This window comes from Myripristis murdjan, chromosome 13 (assembly GCF_902150065.1).
Source record: "Myripristis murdjan chromosome 13, fMyrMur1.1, whole genome shotgun sequence".
Lineage (NCBI taxonomy): Eukaryota > Metazoa > Chordata > Actinopteri > Holocentriformes > Holocentridae > Myripristis > Myripristis murdjan.
The window spans coordinates 610,065-627,231 of NC_043992.1; the positions used below are offsets into that span (position 1 = coordinate 610,065).

Consider the following 17,167-nt stretch of genomic DNA (forward strand, 5'->3'; position numbering starts at 1 on the left):
CGTGGACTCGGGACCGCTGGGCAGAGGCAGCGGCGGCAGCGGTGACGTGGACTCGGGACCGCCGGGCAGCGGCAACGGCAACGTGGACTCAGGACCGCCGGGCAGCGGCAACGTCCACTCCAGGCCGCCGGGCAGCGGCAACGTCCACTCCAGGCCGCCGGGCAGCGGCAACGTCCACTCCAGGAACTTGGACAGGGACTGGGGTCTGGGCAGCCAGTCGGGCTCGGGGAACTGTGACATGGACTGGGGCCGGGACAGCCAGTAGGGCTCGAGGTACTGTGACTGTGACATGGACTGGGGCAGTGGGTCCGGCTTGGGGAACTGTGACAGGGACCTGGGCAGCCAGTCTGATACGGGGAACTGGGACAAGGGCAGTGGCTGGAACACCCAGTCTGGCTCGGGGCACTGGGACAGGGGCAGCCAGTCCGGTTCGGGGTACTGGGGCAGGAACCAAGACCGGGTCCGGAACAGCCGGTCGGGCTTGGCAAACTGTGACATGGACTGGGGCAGCCAGTCTGGACCTGGGAACTGGGACCGGGGCAGCCACTTGGGTTCGAGGTACTGTGACAGTGACATGGACTGGAGCAACCTGTCTGACTCTGGGAACTGGGACTGGGGCAGCCAATCTGGTTCTGGGAACTGGGACAGGTACTGCTCGGCTGCTAAGGCTAGTAGCTGGGCCTGCTAGGTCGCAGAGGCTAATAGCTGGACCTGCTAGACTGCAGGGGCCGGTAGCTGGAATAGCTAGGCTGCTTGGGCTGCTAGGACTGGTAGCTGGTCTAGCTAGACTGCTAGAACTACTATGACTGGCAGCTGGGCTAGCTAGGCTGCTTGGACTGGTAGGGCTGGTTGCTTGGCTGCTTGGACTCATGGGACCGGTAGCTGGGCTAGCTAGACTGCTTGGACTAGTAGGGCTGGTAGCCTGGCTGCTTGGACTGGTAGCTAAGCTAGCTAGGCTGCTAGGGCTGCTATGGCTGGTAGCTGGGCTAGCTAGACTGCTTGGACTGGTAGGGCTGGTAGGCTGGCTGCTTGGGCTGGTAGCTAGGCTAGCTAGGCTGCTTGGACTGGTAGCTAGGCTAGCTAGGCTGCTATGGCTGGTAGCTTGGCTGCTTGGACTGGTAGCTGGGCTAGCTAGGTTGTTTGGACTGCTATGGCTGGTAGCTTGGCTGCTGGGACTGGTGGCTTGACTCACTGGGCTGTTGGGGCTAGTGGCTCGACTCACTTGGTTGCTGGGGCTCGTGGCTCGACTCACTTGGTTGCTGGGGCTCGTGGCTTGACACACTGGGCTGCTTGGGCTCTGGGCTAAGCTTGCCAGGCTGCCGAGGCTGATGGCTGGGCTGCGACTAGCACGCTGTAGACCCGCAAGCCGGCGCCTGGCCAGCTGGTGGCTACGAGGGCCCCCAAAGGCCAGTCGGGTTCCCTGAAATGGGCTCTGGAACGGAGCAGCAGGACAGGCAACAGGGAGCTGCTGTGGCACATGAGACTGGGGTGCAGGTTGGGAGGAATCTGGAGTGTCTGGTGAGGTGTTCCGCAGGAATTTATTTAGTCTGTCACGGACAACATCTAAGTGGGGAACAAAATGACTCACCCACGGCCTCTCTTTAAACCAAAGCTGTTGGATGTATATTCTTTTCAGGAGATGAGCCTCCTGATGGGACTGAGCCACCATGAGGTTCTCCACAGACAGTTCGAAATCCAACACTTTTTCAAAAAACAGGCGTTGCTCTGCTGGATCCATGATAACTGATCTGAGTCGGCTGGGTTCAGACTGGCGAGTTCGTTCTGACAGGGCTGAACAAAAATGAGAACCCAAACGCACGACTCAACAAGAGTTCAACTAAGTAATTTAATAACAAAGTATCAACTGAAATTCACAATACAAAGGAAGTAACAAGGAAAAGTATCAACTCAAAACTCAATACAAAGTAACAACTGAAATTCACTATGACAAAAGTATCAAAGAAACGAGAACAAAACTATGATAAAACAAAGTAACAAAGGAAATACAAAACCTGACTTGACTTGGCAAAACTTGACTTGACGTGATGTGACAAGGAACATGGACGTGGAAAGACAAAGCAGGACCAGACAAGACGAAGCAGGACCAAACAAGACGAAGCAGGACCAGACAAGACGAAGCAGGACCAGACAAGACGAAGCAGGACCAGACAAGACGAAGCAGGACGAACTCGCACAGGACAAAGGGAAACACGGACTATATATACACACAAGGTAATGGGGAACAGGTGGAAACAATCAGGGCGTGGCAGACAATCAGACTAGAGGGAAACACACAAGGGGAAGGGCAAGTGACCTGACACAAGAGGAGAGTGGGATATCAAAATAAAACAGGAAGTCACGAGACAAGACACAAGAACAAAACCTAACAAAACAAGACATAATTTTCATGGCATGACACATGCACTTACTAAAAACTCAAGTTTTTGTGAACCAGGTCTTAATTCTGTCCACCTGCTGCTTTAAAGCTTCCATTTTGTTGCCTGTTTACTTTGCTGCAGGGACTAGTGTAGATAGCAGTTTACAACAACATGTGTGGACCAATGCTGTACCCATACAGGAAAGTGCATCATGTCTCCATCATGCTTTGAATTGGTGAATTGTCCAAGTAGCTCATAGGGTTTAAGGGGACATGAAAACCCTTCTGGAAGCCATATTGGAGATCTTCAGCTCTCTGAACAGCAAATGTCTGTATGTGTCAACATTTCTATCTCAAATAGCTAATTTCTGCTCAGTTTCTGACTGGGAACTAATCATTTCATCACTGATCAATCTGATTTATTTTGTGTTTCGATAATGTCAGCGTGTTAGCTTAGTATCTGCTCAGCTAACGTAGCTAGAAGAAGCTAGCATTTCTATGCTTACAGTAACATAAATAGCCTGCTGGCTAGTTAGCGAGTTAATAAATAGATTGTTCATATTAACTGAACTGACTTGTGTCAAGCTACATAGCTTTTAGCTCAACCTATTAGTGCATTGGACTTCTAGTTGTTCTAATGATTCAAAAGCCGTGGGTTTGAGTGCCAAACAGAGTCCATGTATTACTGGGGTGAAAGTCGTCCCAATTTCAAGCTGGATGTCCTGAATATCGCCAAATATCTGTAAAACACTCAAATGTCCTGGTTCTCAACATTCACCACCAAACTGTTGCTTTTTTTCATTATTCATGCCCACAATTTGACACAAACATACACATATAGATAGATAGATAGATAGTTAGATAGATAGATACTTTATTCATCCCACAGGAAATTCACAGTTTTTCAGCAGTATCCACAGATTACAGATTAAATAAATCAATAAAAAAGATAAAAAATAAAGAATAAGATCTAAGTACAACAGAATAAGATCTAAGTACAACCCAGTGTGCAAAAAGCAATGTGCAACAAAAAAAAAAAAAAAAAACAGAAAAAACGTGTGCATGGGTGTATAAAATGTGCATAGAGGTAGGTCAATGTGCAAATTTAGAAGAAATATACAGTATACACATGATAAATAGCAGTAAGCAATATAAACACTATAAACAGGGATTATAAAAAAATAGAAATATGAACAATTTAAACAGAAGTATTAACAATTTAAACAGCAGTGGAAAATAACCTAACCTGAAGAACACACGCTCTGACCGAGGTTCAGAGTTAGTGTGAAACCATGAGACCAAGACCGTCGACAGAACCTGACGCCCGGTACTGGGAATTCAGGAACTGTCAGACTTGATCCAGCCTTATGGAATCACCCCTTCCCCTCCAGTCTTTACGTGTTATCTACCAGTAGTGCAGTATGTGTATAATGAGAGTAATATATATCTAATATCTAATATATATATCTAATATATCCAAATGTCCAGCATTTCTGCTGAATCGAATGATACCAATTTCAAAGCAATCTGACCTCTACTTCAGATGCTACATTGTGCTCTACAAGCACTTTATAGATGTCTTTGTCTGCTGAATCCAGTACTTTCAGGGTTGAAACAGCTGCAAACATAGTAGACGGTAGGCCGAAGGACGCTATCTGCTTTCGTTTTTTAAATGATCGATCCTCAGCGATAGAGTAACTGCTTTTTTCACAGAATATTAATATATTTTTTCTGAACAAGTTTCCGTTTGTTGGCAGCCTCAATTCGATCACGTTTTTATGAAAACTGAACTTATATTTGATAAATGACTCAGGCAAACGCTATGGAGAGCTATACCGCAAATCAGTCAACAAGTTCCAGCATCACCTGACTTGAAGTCTGCCAACGATATTTGTCAAAACAGGAAGTAAATATGGCTACAGAAGCGACGCTACTGCTGTCTGGTAAGGTTGAAATATCTTTTTAAATACATAATTTCATGTTATAGCAATACTCAGTATGCTAAATCTTTGTAGTTACTACTGGACACCCGCACAAAGCACTTTAATCGTATTTAAACAGCCTACTATACACTGTAATGTAACAATAGCATGCTACCATGTTGTAACACCAGAATGTAAATTGGCCTCTTTGGTTTGTAGCTCTGTGGAATTAAACTGTGGACATGTTTTTTAATCCAGACGAAACCAAGGCTGTATTACAGCAAAGTTAGTTTTATCCTCACTTATATAAGTGACCAGACAAGACAGAGACTGAAGTGGTAAACATAATATTTATACAAGATTTAACCTGAACTGAATATCACTTAACTCACAGAAACAGAAAAATAACAAACAATAACAATCTTAACTGCCCAAAGGCAAAAAAACATGCCTACACATAGGCTTAGCTTGAAATATTCTCACAGTCTAAACACAGACACGTCTGTGCATAGTAGCCCATTGATTTTGCATGTACATCTCCCTTTCACACATTGTGTTTTTTTACAGGAGCAGTACACAAGCTCCAAGATGCCAACAGGGGCTGGGGATAGTGTAATCCAGTCAATCCCAAAGAAGTCTCCCTCGATCTTCCAGTCATGGGCCATTGGCAGGGGTATGTCTGGCTGACTCTGCAAGCACCTCCTGTATATGGCTGCCTGGTAGTTTGCCCGCTGACAGTGTTTCCATAAGGCATCCCTGTTTGGCGGTAGACTTCTGTGTGTGCACTTTCCGCTTTTGAACAGTTTAGCTCTTGCGTAGTTGACATCTCTACAGCCTTTGAGGTCATAGAGGGCACATGTAAAAGCTTCAGTTGCTTCATACAAATCTGGTGTGGGTTGAAAAGATGTTCCCAACTTCCTTAATGTGACACAGTGCTCTTTTTCAGATAGCAGTGTTTTTATCGCCTTCACTTTACCAACGCCATGGAAAGCACTCACTGTATCACAGCCAGTGAAACAGTGGAGACCAATCAGAGCATCAGAGGCTTCATCACCATCACCATGGCTGTGTATTCTCTGGACATGAATGGAGCGTTTGTTTGCCCCCTTCCCTGTGTGGAAGTACAGGTTTGCTCCAATTTCTTTGCAGAAACTGATGGTTAGTACAAACACATCAGTGTCAGGACTGTTCACCACAATATTTGAGCTGTACTGTGAGGCATGAGCACAGTGAAGTAACATCCGAGTGTCTGCCTCCTCCTGCATTGTGGACAGCACTGGCAGTGGTAAGACCTCAAGCTCTGTGCCACTGTTGGCCATTCTGATTACGTGACACTCATACCCCTTTTCCACCAATGAGGTTCCAGAGCTGGTTCGGAGCCAGTGCCTGACTTAGCACCGGTTCTTTGTTTTTTCCACCGCCCAAGCACCGGCCAAACTGGTTCCAAATCGGTTCCAGGCAAGCACCAACTTCGAGCAGAGGCTAAACAGGGGCCAGAGAAAGAACTGATGACCCACCATATCATTGGTGGGCGGGGTTACAGACCCAAATGAGAACAGCGATTGAGATTGAGCAGTAAGTTGTTTTCTGTGCACCATTCTGCAAGATGGTTGGTTGATCCCAATACGAAAACTCATCATTGTTGGAGATCTGGCCGATGATGGTGGTGTCATCTGCGAACTTTACAATAGAGTTCTCTCCATGTCGGGGGTTGCAGTCGTGGGTGTACAGCGTGAACAGGAGGGGGCTGAGCACACAGCCCTGGGGGGCTCCAGTGTTGAGCACTGGAGTGGAGGAGGACAGACTGCCAATCCGAACTGACTGGGGTCTGTTTGTGAGGAAGTCCAGTATCCAGTTGCAGAGAGTGGTACTGATGCCCAGAGTGTTCAGTTGTCCAATCGGCTTCATGGGGGAGATTGTGTTGAAAGTTGAGCTGAAATCAACAAACAGCATTCTGATGTAGGTGTTGCTTTTCTCAAGGTGAGTGAAGACTGAGTGGAGAGCAGTGGAGATGGCATCCTCTGTGGACCTGTTGGTTCTGAATGCAAACTGCTGAGGGTCCAGACTGGCAGGGATGTTGTTCTTTATGTGCTGGAGAACCAGTTTCTCAAAGCACTTCATTAGGATGGGGGTGAGTGCCAAAGGGCGGTAGTCATTTAGATCAGACACTGCAGACTTTTTAGGCACAGGGATGATGGTGGCTGTCTTGAAGCAGGTGGGAACACTCTCCTGTGACAGTGATATGCTGAAAATGTCAGTAATGACATCTACTAGCTGGTTGGCACATGTTTTTAGTACACGGCCAGGGATGTTATCAGGCCTAGCAGCTTTACTCATATTCACTTTCAGCAGGACTTTCCTCACATCCACTGTGGACACTGACAGTGGCCGGTCCTCTGGAGGCGGAGTAGACTTTACAGCTGACTCTCTGTTGAGGCGATAAAAGTGAGCATAAAATGTGTTTAGCTTGTCTGGTAACGTGGCCTCACACATGATGGGAGCACTCCTGTTTTTGTAGCCTGTAACACTTTTGACTGCCTTGCACAAGTCTTTGCTGTTGTTGGTGTTGAGGTCTCTCTCCAGTCTCTGCTGGTGCCTTCGCTTTGCCTCCTTGATGCCAGCTTTCAGTTTTGCTCTGGCAGTGTTGTAGGCTTCTTTGTCACCTGACTTAAAGGCAGCTTTTTTGGCTCTAGATAGAGCTAGATAGAGTAATATGACAAAGCTTCTCTTTTTTCCAGAGTTTTATCAAATGGGTTCATCATGTGTTGTGTAGTTGACAGAATGTTCTGAACATCTTTTTCATCCTGTTCCTTTCTTTTTTCATCCAGCTCTGATCTCTGTCTCATTGACATGCTATGCCCAGCCATGTCCTTGACCTCCATTGTGATGGCTGCTCTCTCGTGCTGTGTCAGTGTCCACCTGTGGACTGCACCTTTGTTCAGCGAAAAACCTGTAAGCCCACCTTTAGTCTTTGAGTCCCTGTTTACTGTCTGTTCTATTACCTGGTCACATGCAGTGCATGTGAAAGCAAATGTCTGCTGCCTCTGTGCAACAAAGTCACCTGACTGCACCTGTGTGTAGATTTTTGGATGAGTTTCATTTAAGATGTTCATCTCAAGCCAGTATGCTGATATGTATCTACTGTAATTGATTCTGTCATAGGAAAAGAACCATGGAAGCATGATACGGAGACTGGAAAAATGCAGACCCCAATTTGCCTCTTGTGTGGCCCTGATGAAGCAAAGGAGGTCTTCCACCATTTCAATCTAGATAGATAGATAGATAGATAGATAGATAGATAGATAGATATACTTTATTGATCCCAACCAGGGAAATTCTGGAATTCCAAAATTGGAATGTCTTACTCTCTTGTTGTTTGTGTAATTTTTCATAGCCTTCAAGGATTGTGTTAAACTCCTGTGATGTAATGATGGCTTGGAATTCTTCTCTGGGGAAGGCTCTCTGGAGATAAGCAGCCACTTTCAAAGCAGCTTCACAGCAGTATTGAGGTAGGGTCTCAAGGTATGCTTGCCAGCGTAACCTGTGTAGTGCCTCACATAGCAACTTGTGGCTTCAGATGCTTCTGTTATAATGGTGGCCTGTAACAACTCCCACCACAGACCCAGCAGTAATAACATCAGCCTCAATTAGGATGTCTTGTAAGCCAGCAAATTGGGGACAAAATGCTTGCCAATACAGGACAAGAAGGCCATACAGGTGTGAAACTCACCCATTCTCACTGTAAGTCTTTCCTTGTATGTTTCATTTTTCCACCGTATCTCCTGAGCTTTGGCATAGATTGCTTGGTCGAAGACTAGAGCTATCTCCTGTAGTCCTAGTTTGTTTGCAATTTCTGTTGATCTTTCAAGGATTGTTTCTACTGTTCCCAGTTCTGTAGGACTTGAATCAATCACTGGAAGGTATCCAATGTTGGTTGGTGGTGGAATTGGACCTCTGTGAATGAGTATGTTAAAACCAGTCCATCCAGGAAGGACTTCACCATGGACTGCGGTTTTCATGAGGAAGTAAGCACCATCTAATGTTTGTGCCGCTTTCATGGCATGGATGTGGGTCTCTAAATTCAGTTCAACTCCTTTCCCAAAATGTTCTGGGCCTGTTCTCTTTCCTCTTATGTGTGTTTCAAGGCGAGCAGAGGGTGGATCAAGAGACCTCTTTCTTTTTTTCTGTAAACACTGGATGTCAGGGCCCAGGGTACGTTCATCACATGAAGTAATTTTTTGAATGATTATACCATTTGTATTGTGTGTGGTCCCCTTACCAGATAATGTTTCCTCTCCAAAATCTTTGTTGTCCCAAACAAGAGTTGCTTGCATTTGCACTTGTATGTTTTGGGGAATGTATGTGTCACCTCGTTGTATTTGCAGATGCTGTGTCATGTTCAAGCACCTGTGAGTTGGAGGAACAGTGCCCAAGACCGTTCAGTAACCCTATCAACTGAGCTGATCCTGTCATGTGTCTAACAGCCATGGCCAAGGCACAGTGTTTCAGCACGAGCCATCTCCCTTTCATTCTAAGTCTCATAACATCCTGGCAAATTGATACAACCTTTGCAGAATCATCCACGCTAACATTCACTCTTTCATTGTCAGAGGAGGGATCTGTTGTCATGGCTGTACTCCAGACAATGAAATTGAAGAGCTTAGACATTGTAAGACAGACATTGTAAGTTGCTGTTCCGTTGGTGGCCATCTGAGTTTAGGGGTCGTTTTACACATGTCCATCATGGTGTCTTTCAGTGTCATGGCTGCATGCTACAAGAGTTTTGTCTCATTTGTGTCATCTGTTTCAGGTGTTCTTGTGTCATCTTCATCTGATGATGATGAGGATGATGATGATGCTGAAAAAGATGATCCAGCTGTGGAGCACTTCATGTGGTGTCAATTCCTCAATATAGACAAAGTCATGTTTTGATAACCTCTGAAACTTCAGAAAAGGGTAGGACTTTTGTAGTCTCATTTTTAGACTTGTAAGTAGAGATGTCAATTCCCTCTGTTTCATGGACACATTTCTTGAACAGTGCATTTAGCTTTGAAAGCTTGAATATCTTTTGTTTCTTCAGCAACCTCTCCTCCACGACTGTTATACAAAAATGATAGTATCCGGTCTGAAACTGGTTGTTTCCTGTGCAGTCATTTTCATCTGTTTTGTACAGAAATACAGTGTAATTTCTATAGCATCTGAAATGATACATTGCTTCTGAGGCAACAAATACGACAAATACGATCTATTCCACGACAAATACGTGGAATAGATCTACCAGCTGTCAGTGTTTCACGTTGTTGGAGATTCTCTTTAACCCTCTTCCGGTTATGTTTTGAGTGAAATATTTCTCACGTTTGCAGATTATGCACTGCCTTGGAAGGAGATAGGGTACTCTCTTTAGGTGACTGGGAACTTCTGTTGTGGCTGAGCGGAGAACTCTAACCTAGTGGCGGCTTGTCATTTTCACTTGTAGTGTGTGCCTCCTCATCTAATACATTGTGAGTAACAAAATGGGTAGGGGGTTAGTTGTATTGAAAACTATGTGAAGACTGTGCAGATTGTAGTAATGCTTCCAAAGTTAGTTAGTTTTTTCCCTTTATTTCTGTTATTATCTGCACTTTTACTTTAATATGGTTTTCAATGCAAGGCTGTCATTTGTAGTGGAGTATTTTCACTTAAAGGATCTGAATACTTTCCACCACTGTATGATATGATTTTTATCAAAAGAAAATTGAATGTGCTGTCCAAAGTAAAATTTGTGATGTTGTAACTTTCAATCTGCTGTACTGCCCTTTCTTTCCTCTTGCGAGCTCTCTCTGTTTCTTTTGTTGGCATATTGCATATAGCACTCTCGGTGGTAACCAATATTAGCTGGCACACTTGGAATAACATAACGTCTTTTAACCCTTCGGTGCATAGCGGTCACTACAGTGGACAACTGTTTAAAGTCATTTTCTCCTAAATGCAATGGTTTCTATGGTGGAATTGCATATCAGCTGTTAGAATGCTCTCTGCTGCTCCCCCCATTGAGGTTTATGCAGAGACTGTTAATTCTTGTTGCTGAAAACATATTAATACTAGTATCATGACATGGTAATACCAGTCCTGCATCCTTAAAGAAGTATGGAGACTCACAAAAGTGTTCAAAACACATAAGAAAAAAATCTTGACTCAGGCTTTCATAATTCATGCATCAAAGGGTTAAATCATATTTCTGTACAGCTACTGCTGCTACTTGGCTTTCCTTAGTATTAAGGTCGACCCACTCCAAAGAACGTTTTACAAATGTTGCTCAACTTTCAACTGAAAATTGTATGATTTTTGGGTTTGTGCTACCTGCTACATGCATACAGCACCCCATATTTTCCAGATAAGGTATACACGTGTGTAGTTTTACGGTATGGAGATAACAAATAATGAAGAAGTAGAAGGAGAAGAAGAAGAAGAAGAAAACTCAGACTCATCAATTGTAGGCTATAGTAGTTTATTATTAAGTCATGCTTCTGAACAGATCAAGTTACACACCAAAAGCTTATAAACTAGTCAGTTTATGGTCTATTATAAATAACTTACGAAAATTAATCTTGAATATTAGAACAATATGAGAAGACTACATATAAAAATCTCAGCACTTTTAAGCACCTGCAAAAGAATTTACAGTCTGGTTATACAATTACAGTACAGGCCAAAAGTTTGCACACACCTTCTCATTCAATGCGTTTTCTTTATTTTCATGACTATTTACATTGTAGATTCTCATTGAAGGCATCAAAACTATGAATGAACACATGTGGAGTTATGTACTTAACAAAAAAAGGTGAAATAACTGAAAACATGTTTTATATTCTAGTTTCTTCAAAATAGCCACCCTTTGCTCTGATTACTGCTTTGCACACTCTTGGCATTCTCTCGATGAGCTTCAAGAGGTAATGACCTGAAATGGTTTTCACTTCACAGGTGTGCCTTATCAGGGTTAATTAGTGGAATTTCTTGCTTTATCAATGGGGTTGGGACCATCAGTTGTGTTGTGCAGAAGTCAGGTCACTACACAGCCGACAGCCCTATTGGACAACTGTTAAAATTTATATTATGGCAAGAACCAATCAGCTAACTAAAGAAAAATGAGTGGCCATCATTACTTTAAGAAATGAAGGTCAGTCAGTCCGGAAAATTGCAAAAACTTTAAATGTGTCCCCAAGTGGAGTTGCAAAAACCATTAAGCGCTACAACGAAACTGGCACACATGAGGACCGACCCAGGAAAGGAAGACCAAGAGTCACCTCTGCTTCTGAGGACAAGTTCATCCGAGTCACCAGCCTCAGAAATGGCAAGTTAACAGCAGCTCAGATCAGAGACCAGATAAATGCCACACAGAGTTCTAGCAGCAGACCCATCTCTAGAACAACTGTTAAGAGGAGACTGCACGAATCAGGCCTTCATGGTCAAATAGCTGCTAGGAAACCACTGCTGAGGAGAGGCAACAAGCAGAAGAGATTTGTTTGGGCCAAGAAACACAAGGAATGGACATTAGACCAGTGGAAATCTGTCTGATGAGTCCAAATTTGAGATCTTTGGTTCCAACCGCCGTGTCTTTGTGAGACGCAGAAAAGGTGATCGGATGGATTCCACATGCCTGGTTCCCACTGTGAAGCATGGAAGAGGAGGTGTGATGGTGTGGGGGTGTTTTGCTGGTGACACTGTTGGGGATTTATTCAAAATTGAAGGCACACTGAACCAGCATGGCTACCACAGCATCCTGCAGCGACATGCCATGCCATCCGGTTTGCGTTTAGTTGGACGATCATTTATTTTTCAACAGGACAATGAGCCCAAACACACCTCCAGGCTGTGTAAGGGCTATTTGACCAAGAAGGAGAGTGATGGAGTGCTGCGGCAGATGACCTGGCCTCCACAGTCACCGGACCTGAACCCAATCCAGATGGTTTGGGGTGAGCTGGACCGCAGAGTGAAGGCAAAGGGGCCAACAAGTGCTAAACACCTCTGGGAACTCCTTCAAGACTGTTGGAAAACCATTTCAGGTGACTACCTCTTGAAGCTCATCGAGAGAATGCCAAGAGTGTGCAAAGCAGTAATCAGAGCAAAGGGTGGCTATTTTGAAGAAACTAGAATATAAAACATGTTTTCAGTTATTTCACCTTTTTTTGTTAAGTACATAACTCCACATGTGTTCATTCATAGTTTTGATTCCTTCAGTTAGAATCTACTATGTAAATAGTCATGAAAATAAAGAAAACGCATTGAATGAGAAGGTGTGTCCAAACTTTTGGCCTGTACTGTATATTACATAAATGTGTTGATGATGATGATTCTATACCATATTTATAAACGTAGTCGTTTGTTGTGACCATAGACTGTATGATTTTGACACAAGAAGTAGATAAGATGAGCTGTCAGTCTGCTTCCTCACGGTTAGCGTGTTTACACTGGGGGCCCTACTTGCGCCGTGCGCCATTGGTTCATATTCTAAAAGCTACAATCAGATTGGTTCGTCAGCTTCAGTTGTCCCGCAACTTGCCTGAGCAGAGCGACAATTAAAAGTCAAGTTTGTCAAAATATATGATTAAATCAGAGCTGCCAACAATTTTTCCTAGACTCTATAGAATTGTCTAATGCTACACAGAAAAAAACTGTGTACTCTATCGATGGGGATCGATCAACACGAACACGAAAAACGTGTTCAGCCCACCGTCTACAGCTGACAGAGAATGTGTCACACTCTGTGCTTGTGTTTTGTTTTAAGTATTTGAAACCTGAGCAAATTTACTTGATTTCTTTCAGAAATATGGGGGAACAGGCCATGAGCAAATTAACAAGAAATGAGTCAAAACTAAGCAAGTCAAGCTAAGTAAAAAAAATGTTTATAATTATTATATTACCGTTACAGTAATTTCTACCCCCCTAACAAAATTGAATTAAATTAATTTCATTCAGATTTCATTCAACTAAATAAAACCTTTCAAAATAAAAGCTAATGGGTTTTCATAACATATGTACTGAAAATCAGTACATATGTTACACCAATGTAATGCTTGTGTTCTGAGTTTTCTAGTAATGATGGGAATTCCGGCTCTTTTTAGAGAACCAGCTCTTTTGGCTCGGCTCCCAATCAGGAGCCGGCTCCCGACGTTCACTTCAAAGAGTCGGCTCTTAGAGCCGGTTCATTTGCGAACGATCCGTCACTAAATTAGCGTCGTAGATGGGCTCTGGTTGTAATGTGAGTGCTGGCCTGCAGCGGGGAAAAAAATACAATTAGTGTGGTTATCACTGTAGGGCTAATTAAGACTAGCTCAACTATGCTAGTGTTGGCTAACATGTTAGCAGTAACATGATTATCCTGCTGGTTAGCTAGCTAGCAGACAGTTTGCTCATGTTAGCAGTAACATGATTTGCCTGCTAGCTAGTTAGTTGGCTAACAGTTACCTGGCTAACGGTTCACTCATGTTAGCAGTAACATGATTAGTCTACTGGCTAGTAAGCTACTAAGTGTTCAGAGGCCTGTACCATAAAGCTGGATTAACATACCCGGGCTTTCTCATAGTTATCTGGCTTCACTTAACCAGACATCTGCACTCCGGATTTTCGGTACCATAAAGCCGGCTATCAACTTGCTAATTCAACCCAGGCTTTTCCCATCTAGATCTGTGCACACTCACATAAATAGGGTGGTGTTTGCTGCATACGACCAATCGCAGACAAGAAAAAATCCACCCTATTCCACCCAATCCACCCAATTACACACACACATAAGGTAATGGGGGACAGGTGGAAACAATTAGGGCGGGGAAGACAATCAGACCAGGGCAACACACAAGAGGAAGGGCAAGTAACCAGAAACGAGAGAGAAGTAAAATTTCAAAATAAAACAGGAAATCACGAGACAGGACATAACACTTAAATTTTTTTCTTTAGCATGACACAAAAAGCAACACAGATGCAGCTGCCAAGAGCTGCAAGGAATGCTGGCAAAAAATCGCCGACTGTGTCAATGCGTAAATTAGTGCAATTATAATATTACTTCCCCACCATGACGGCACGAGTAGATCTGACTACAGTAACATTGGTGTGTTCAATAAATTAATGTGTCTCCCACTCAGCCATACACTCCGGCAGAGGAACTGGCCCTCTCAGTGAGGGTCGACCCTCTCTGGACCTCTGCCCTCAGTTTGAGTTTCGTCAGAATCGTCACTTTGATTCAACTGATTTTGATATTTCATTTTATAAACCATCTGACGCCTCGTGTTTATTCTGCTGGTTAAAATATTATTCCACTGTCACTTAAAGACTGTAAAACATTTGGCATCAACTCTCATGTGGACTTTTCAGGGCAGACCCCCTAAATACTAAATATGAGCAAACTAGTGGAAACCTAAAGGAGCCCAGAGGCTGGTGTGTATTTTATCAGACTTTTATTTAACCCTCTGAATTAATTTCCCCTAATTTATTTTCAAAAATATTTTTAAAAATCACGACATTAGTCTACAAGATCAATTTTTGGTTGGACAGTGTAGAGTCATGAGTTAAAAAAAAAAAAAAAAAAAAAAACAAGAAGAATTCCTTCTTCTTTTCAAACTTGAAAAAAAAATGTGAGAGAAAAAAAACAATTAAAATAAGAAGTCTAAGTAAAATGATTTAATTTTATAAAAGAAGAAGAAGAAAGGGGAAAAAATACTCGGCCTAACTTGGAAAAAAAGGTGCACAAGTTGTGCACCTAGATCAACTGGGTTATCATCAAATGGGCAGGCCATTTTCCAAGAGAGCTGATTGGTCAGTGGCTGCGGCTTTTATACCTGCTGAGCTCTTATCCTGAACTTAACCTGCTCCTGAGCAGGTTAGGTGTTCAGCGTATGTTACCGTGGCAACATAAACCGATAAAAAGTAAGCCACCTTTATGGTACAGAAAACCCAGGGTTAAGCCTGAAGTTAGCTCGCAAAGCCGAAATCCAGCTTTATGGTACAGGCCTCAGGTTAACTAAGCTGACTCTCTTCATGTTTTGGAGTAGAGACTGGGGCTAAAGGCAAGATAATTTACTGTGTCACAGTAAGGTACATCAGGAAAACAAATCAACCTTATCACACTGGTCACTTTTGCTGAGAATGTCAGCTGAATGGATCAACACACACCAGAACAACAGACTGATCCACGTTTTATGTACAATTAATTAACAGACATGATGGAGACACAGCTGGCTCATAGCAGGTTGGTGATAGTACTGTGAAGCTTCTTACTGTGTAAAACAAAACATATATAATGATATGTATACAATGATATCATAGACAGAAACAGTATGGGTACAGTTTGGTTCTGGTGCAATGAAACATTTAGTAGGCTGAACACACGAAACGGTAACATAAATAAAGGAACCATGTATTCATTCTCATTCATTCATTCATTCATTCATTCTCTCTCTCTCTCTCTCTCTCTCCCTCTCTCTCTCTCTCTGTCTGTCTCTCTCTGTCTGTCTGTCTCTCTCCCAGACTGAAGGCTTTTGAGGAGAGCGGCACGTACAGGGCGGTTTGGGGCGGAGCCTCCAGTCAGGACGGCGTGGTGTCCAATCAGCCACCTTCATCCCGTGTCGTTGATGAGAGGGAGCAAATGATCATGAGTGGAGGACACATACGGAGGTGTGTGTGTGTTTGCGGGGGTGGGGGGGTAATGTGTGTGTGTGTTTGCTCTCTATCACAACAGACTGACATGTATCACCAGTCACACAAGCAGCTGGCCAAACAGTGGATGTCATTTGCACACACTCTCTCTCTCCCATTCATACAAAGACACACGCGCGTCATGCACACACACACACACATACGGCTGTAGATTTAGATTTAATTGACAGCTTTATAATCTGAGTTAGACTGTCTTCCTCCCTCTGTATTTCATTTCATTCCTCTCTCCTCAGGGTGACTAACGATGCCCGTGAGGATGAGATGGAGGAGAACTTGACTCATGTTGGCAGCATCATCGGGAATCTGAAGAGCATGGCTCTGGACATGGGCAACGAGATCGACATGCAAAACATCCAGATTGACCGCGTACGGGGCAAGGTTCGTACAAGTCAAGTACACAGAAAAAAACAATGTGTCATTTTAACACATCTGCGACACACAGACACATAAAAAGACAGAAATGTGTTGAAATGACATCTGCTTCTTTATAGTGTAGGTTTAATAAACAGATTCAATAAACAACAATAAAAAATTGTGCCAGATTAAAAATTTTAACAATAAAAACTGTAAAGATTTAAAACAAATAAAAACGCAATAAAATAAATAAAATATAATGTAATGTATTATATTTGTATATTTTATATTATATAAATATATAAGGATTAAAAATAAATATGAAAACCAATGATTAAATTGAAAAACTAGGGCTGTAACATTACTTCAACATAAAAGCACACACCACAATGAACACCAGTCCATGAAGCATTTTCATAGGTAATGAATGGAGCCTTTAGAGGAAAACAACACAGGGATGTTTTCTGTTTGTTGAGGGGATTATTCACAATTATATGTCACCAAATAAAAAAAAAAAAAAAATCACAGTGTGTCACCAAATATCACCAGACATCACCAAATATCGTGCTCTAGTTATTTTTGTGTGTTGCCATATAAAGACGCCCAATGAGGAACCATCATGTCAACATATCCGAATTCAGAGGATTTGAACTGTCAGCCTTTCAGGAACAATTCAGTTCAGATCAGTTCAGTTCAATAAACTTTGTTTACCCCCGAGAAAGCAATCAAGATTGCAGGAATAAGAACACTCACACAGTAACATAAAAGCATATAAAACAGATAAAAAAGGGCTGGGCATTCATTTAATGTATATCTTACCGATGTT

At 43.0% G+C, this 17,167-nt stretch overlaps 1 protein-coding gene across 1 annotated transcript in view; it reads left to right on the forward strand.

The window, feature by feature from the left end:
• The window catches only part of LOC115370003 (synaptosomal-associated protein 25), a 59,909-nt gene that overhangs the window by 34,968 nt on the left and 7,774 nt on the right, over window positions 1-17,167 (forward strand). Inside the window, exons 5-6 of the mRNA XM_030066780.1 lie at window positions 15,799-15,945; window positions 16,221-16,365. Of these exons, the coding sequence (XP_029922640.1) occupies window positions 15,799-15,945; window positions 16,221-16,365 (292 nt within the window). The remainder of the gene's footprint in view (window positions 1-15,798; window positions 15,946-16,220; window positions 16,366-17,167) is intronic.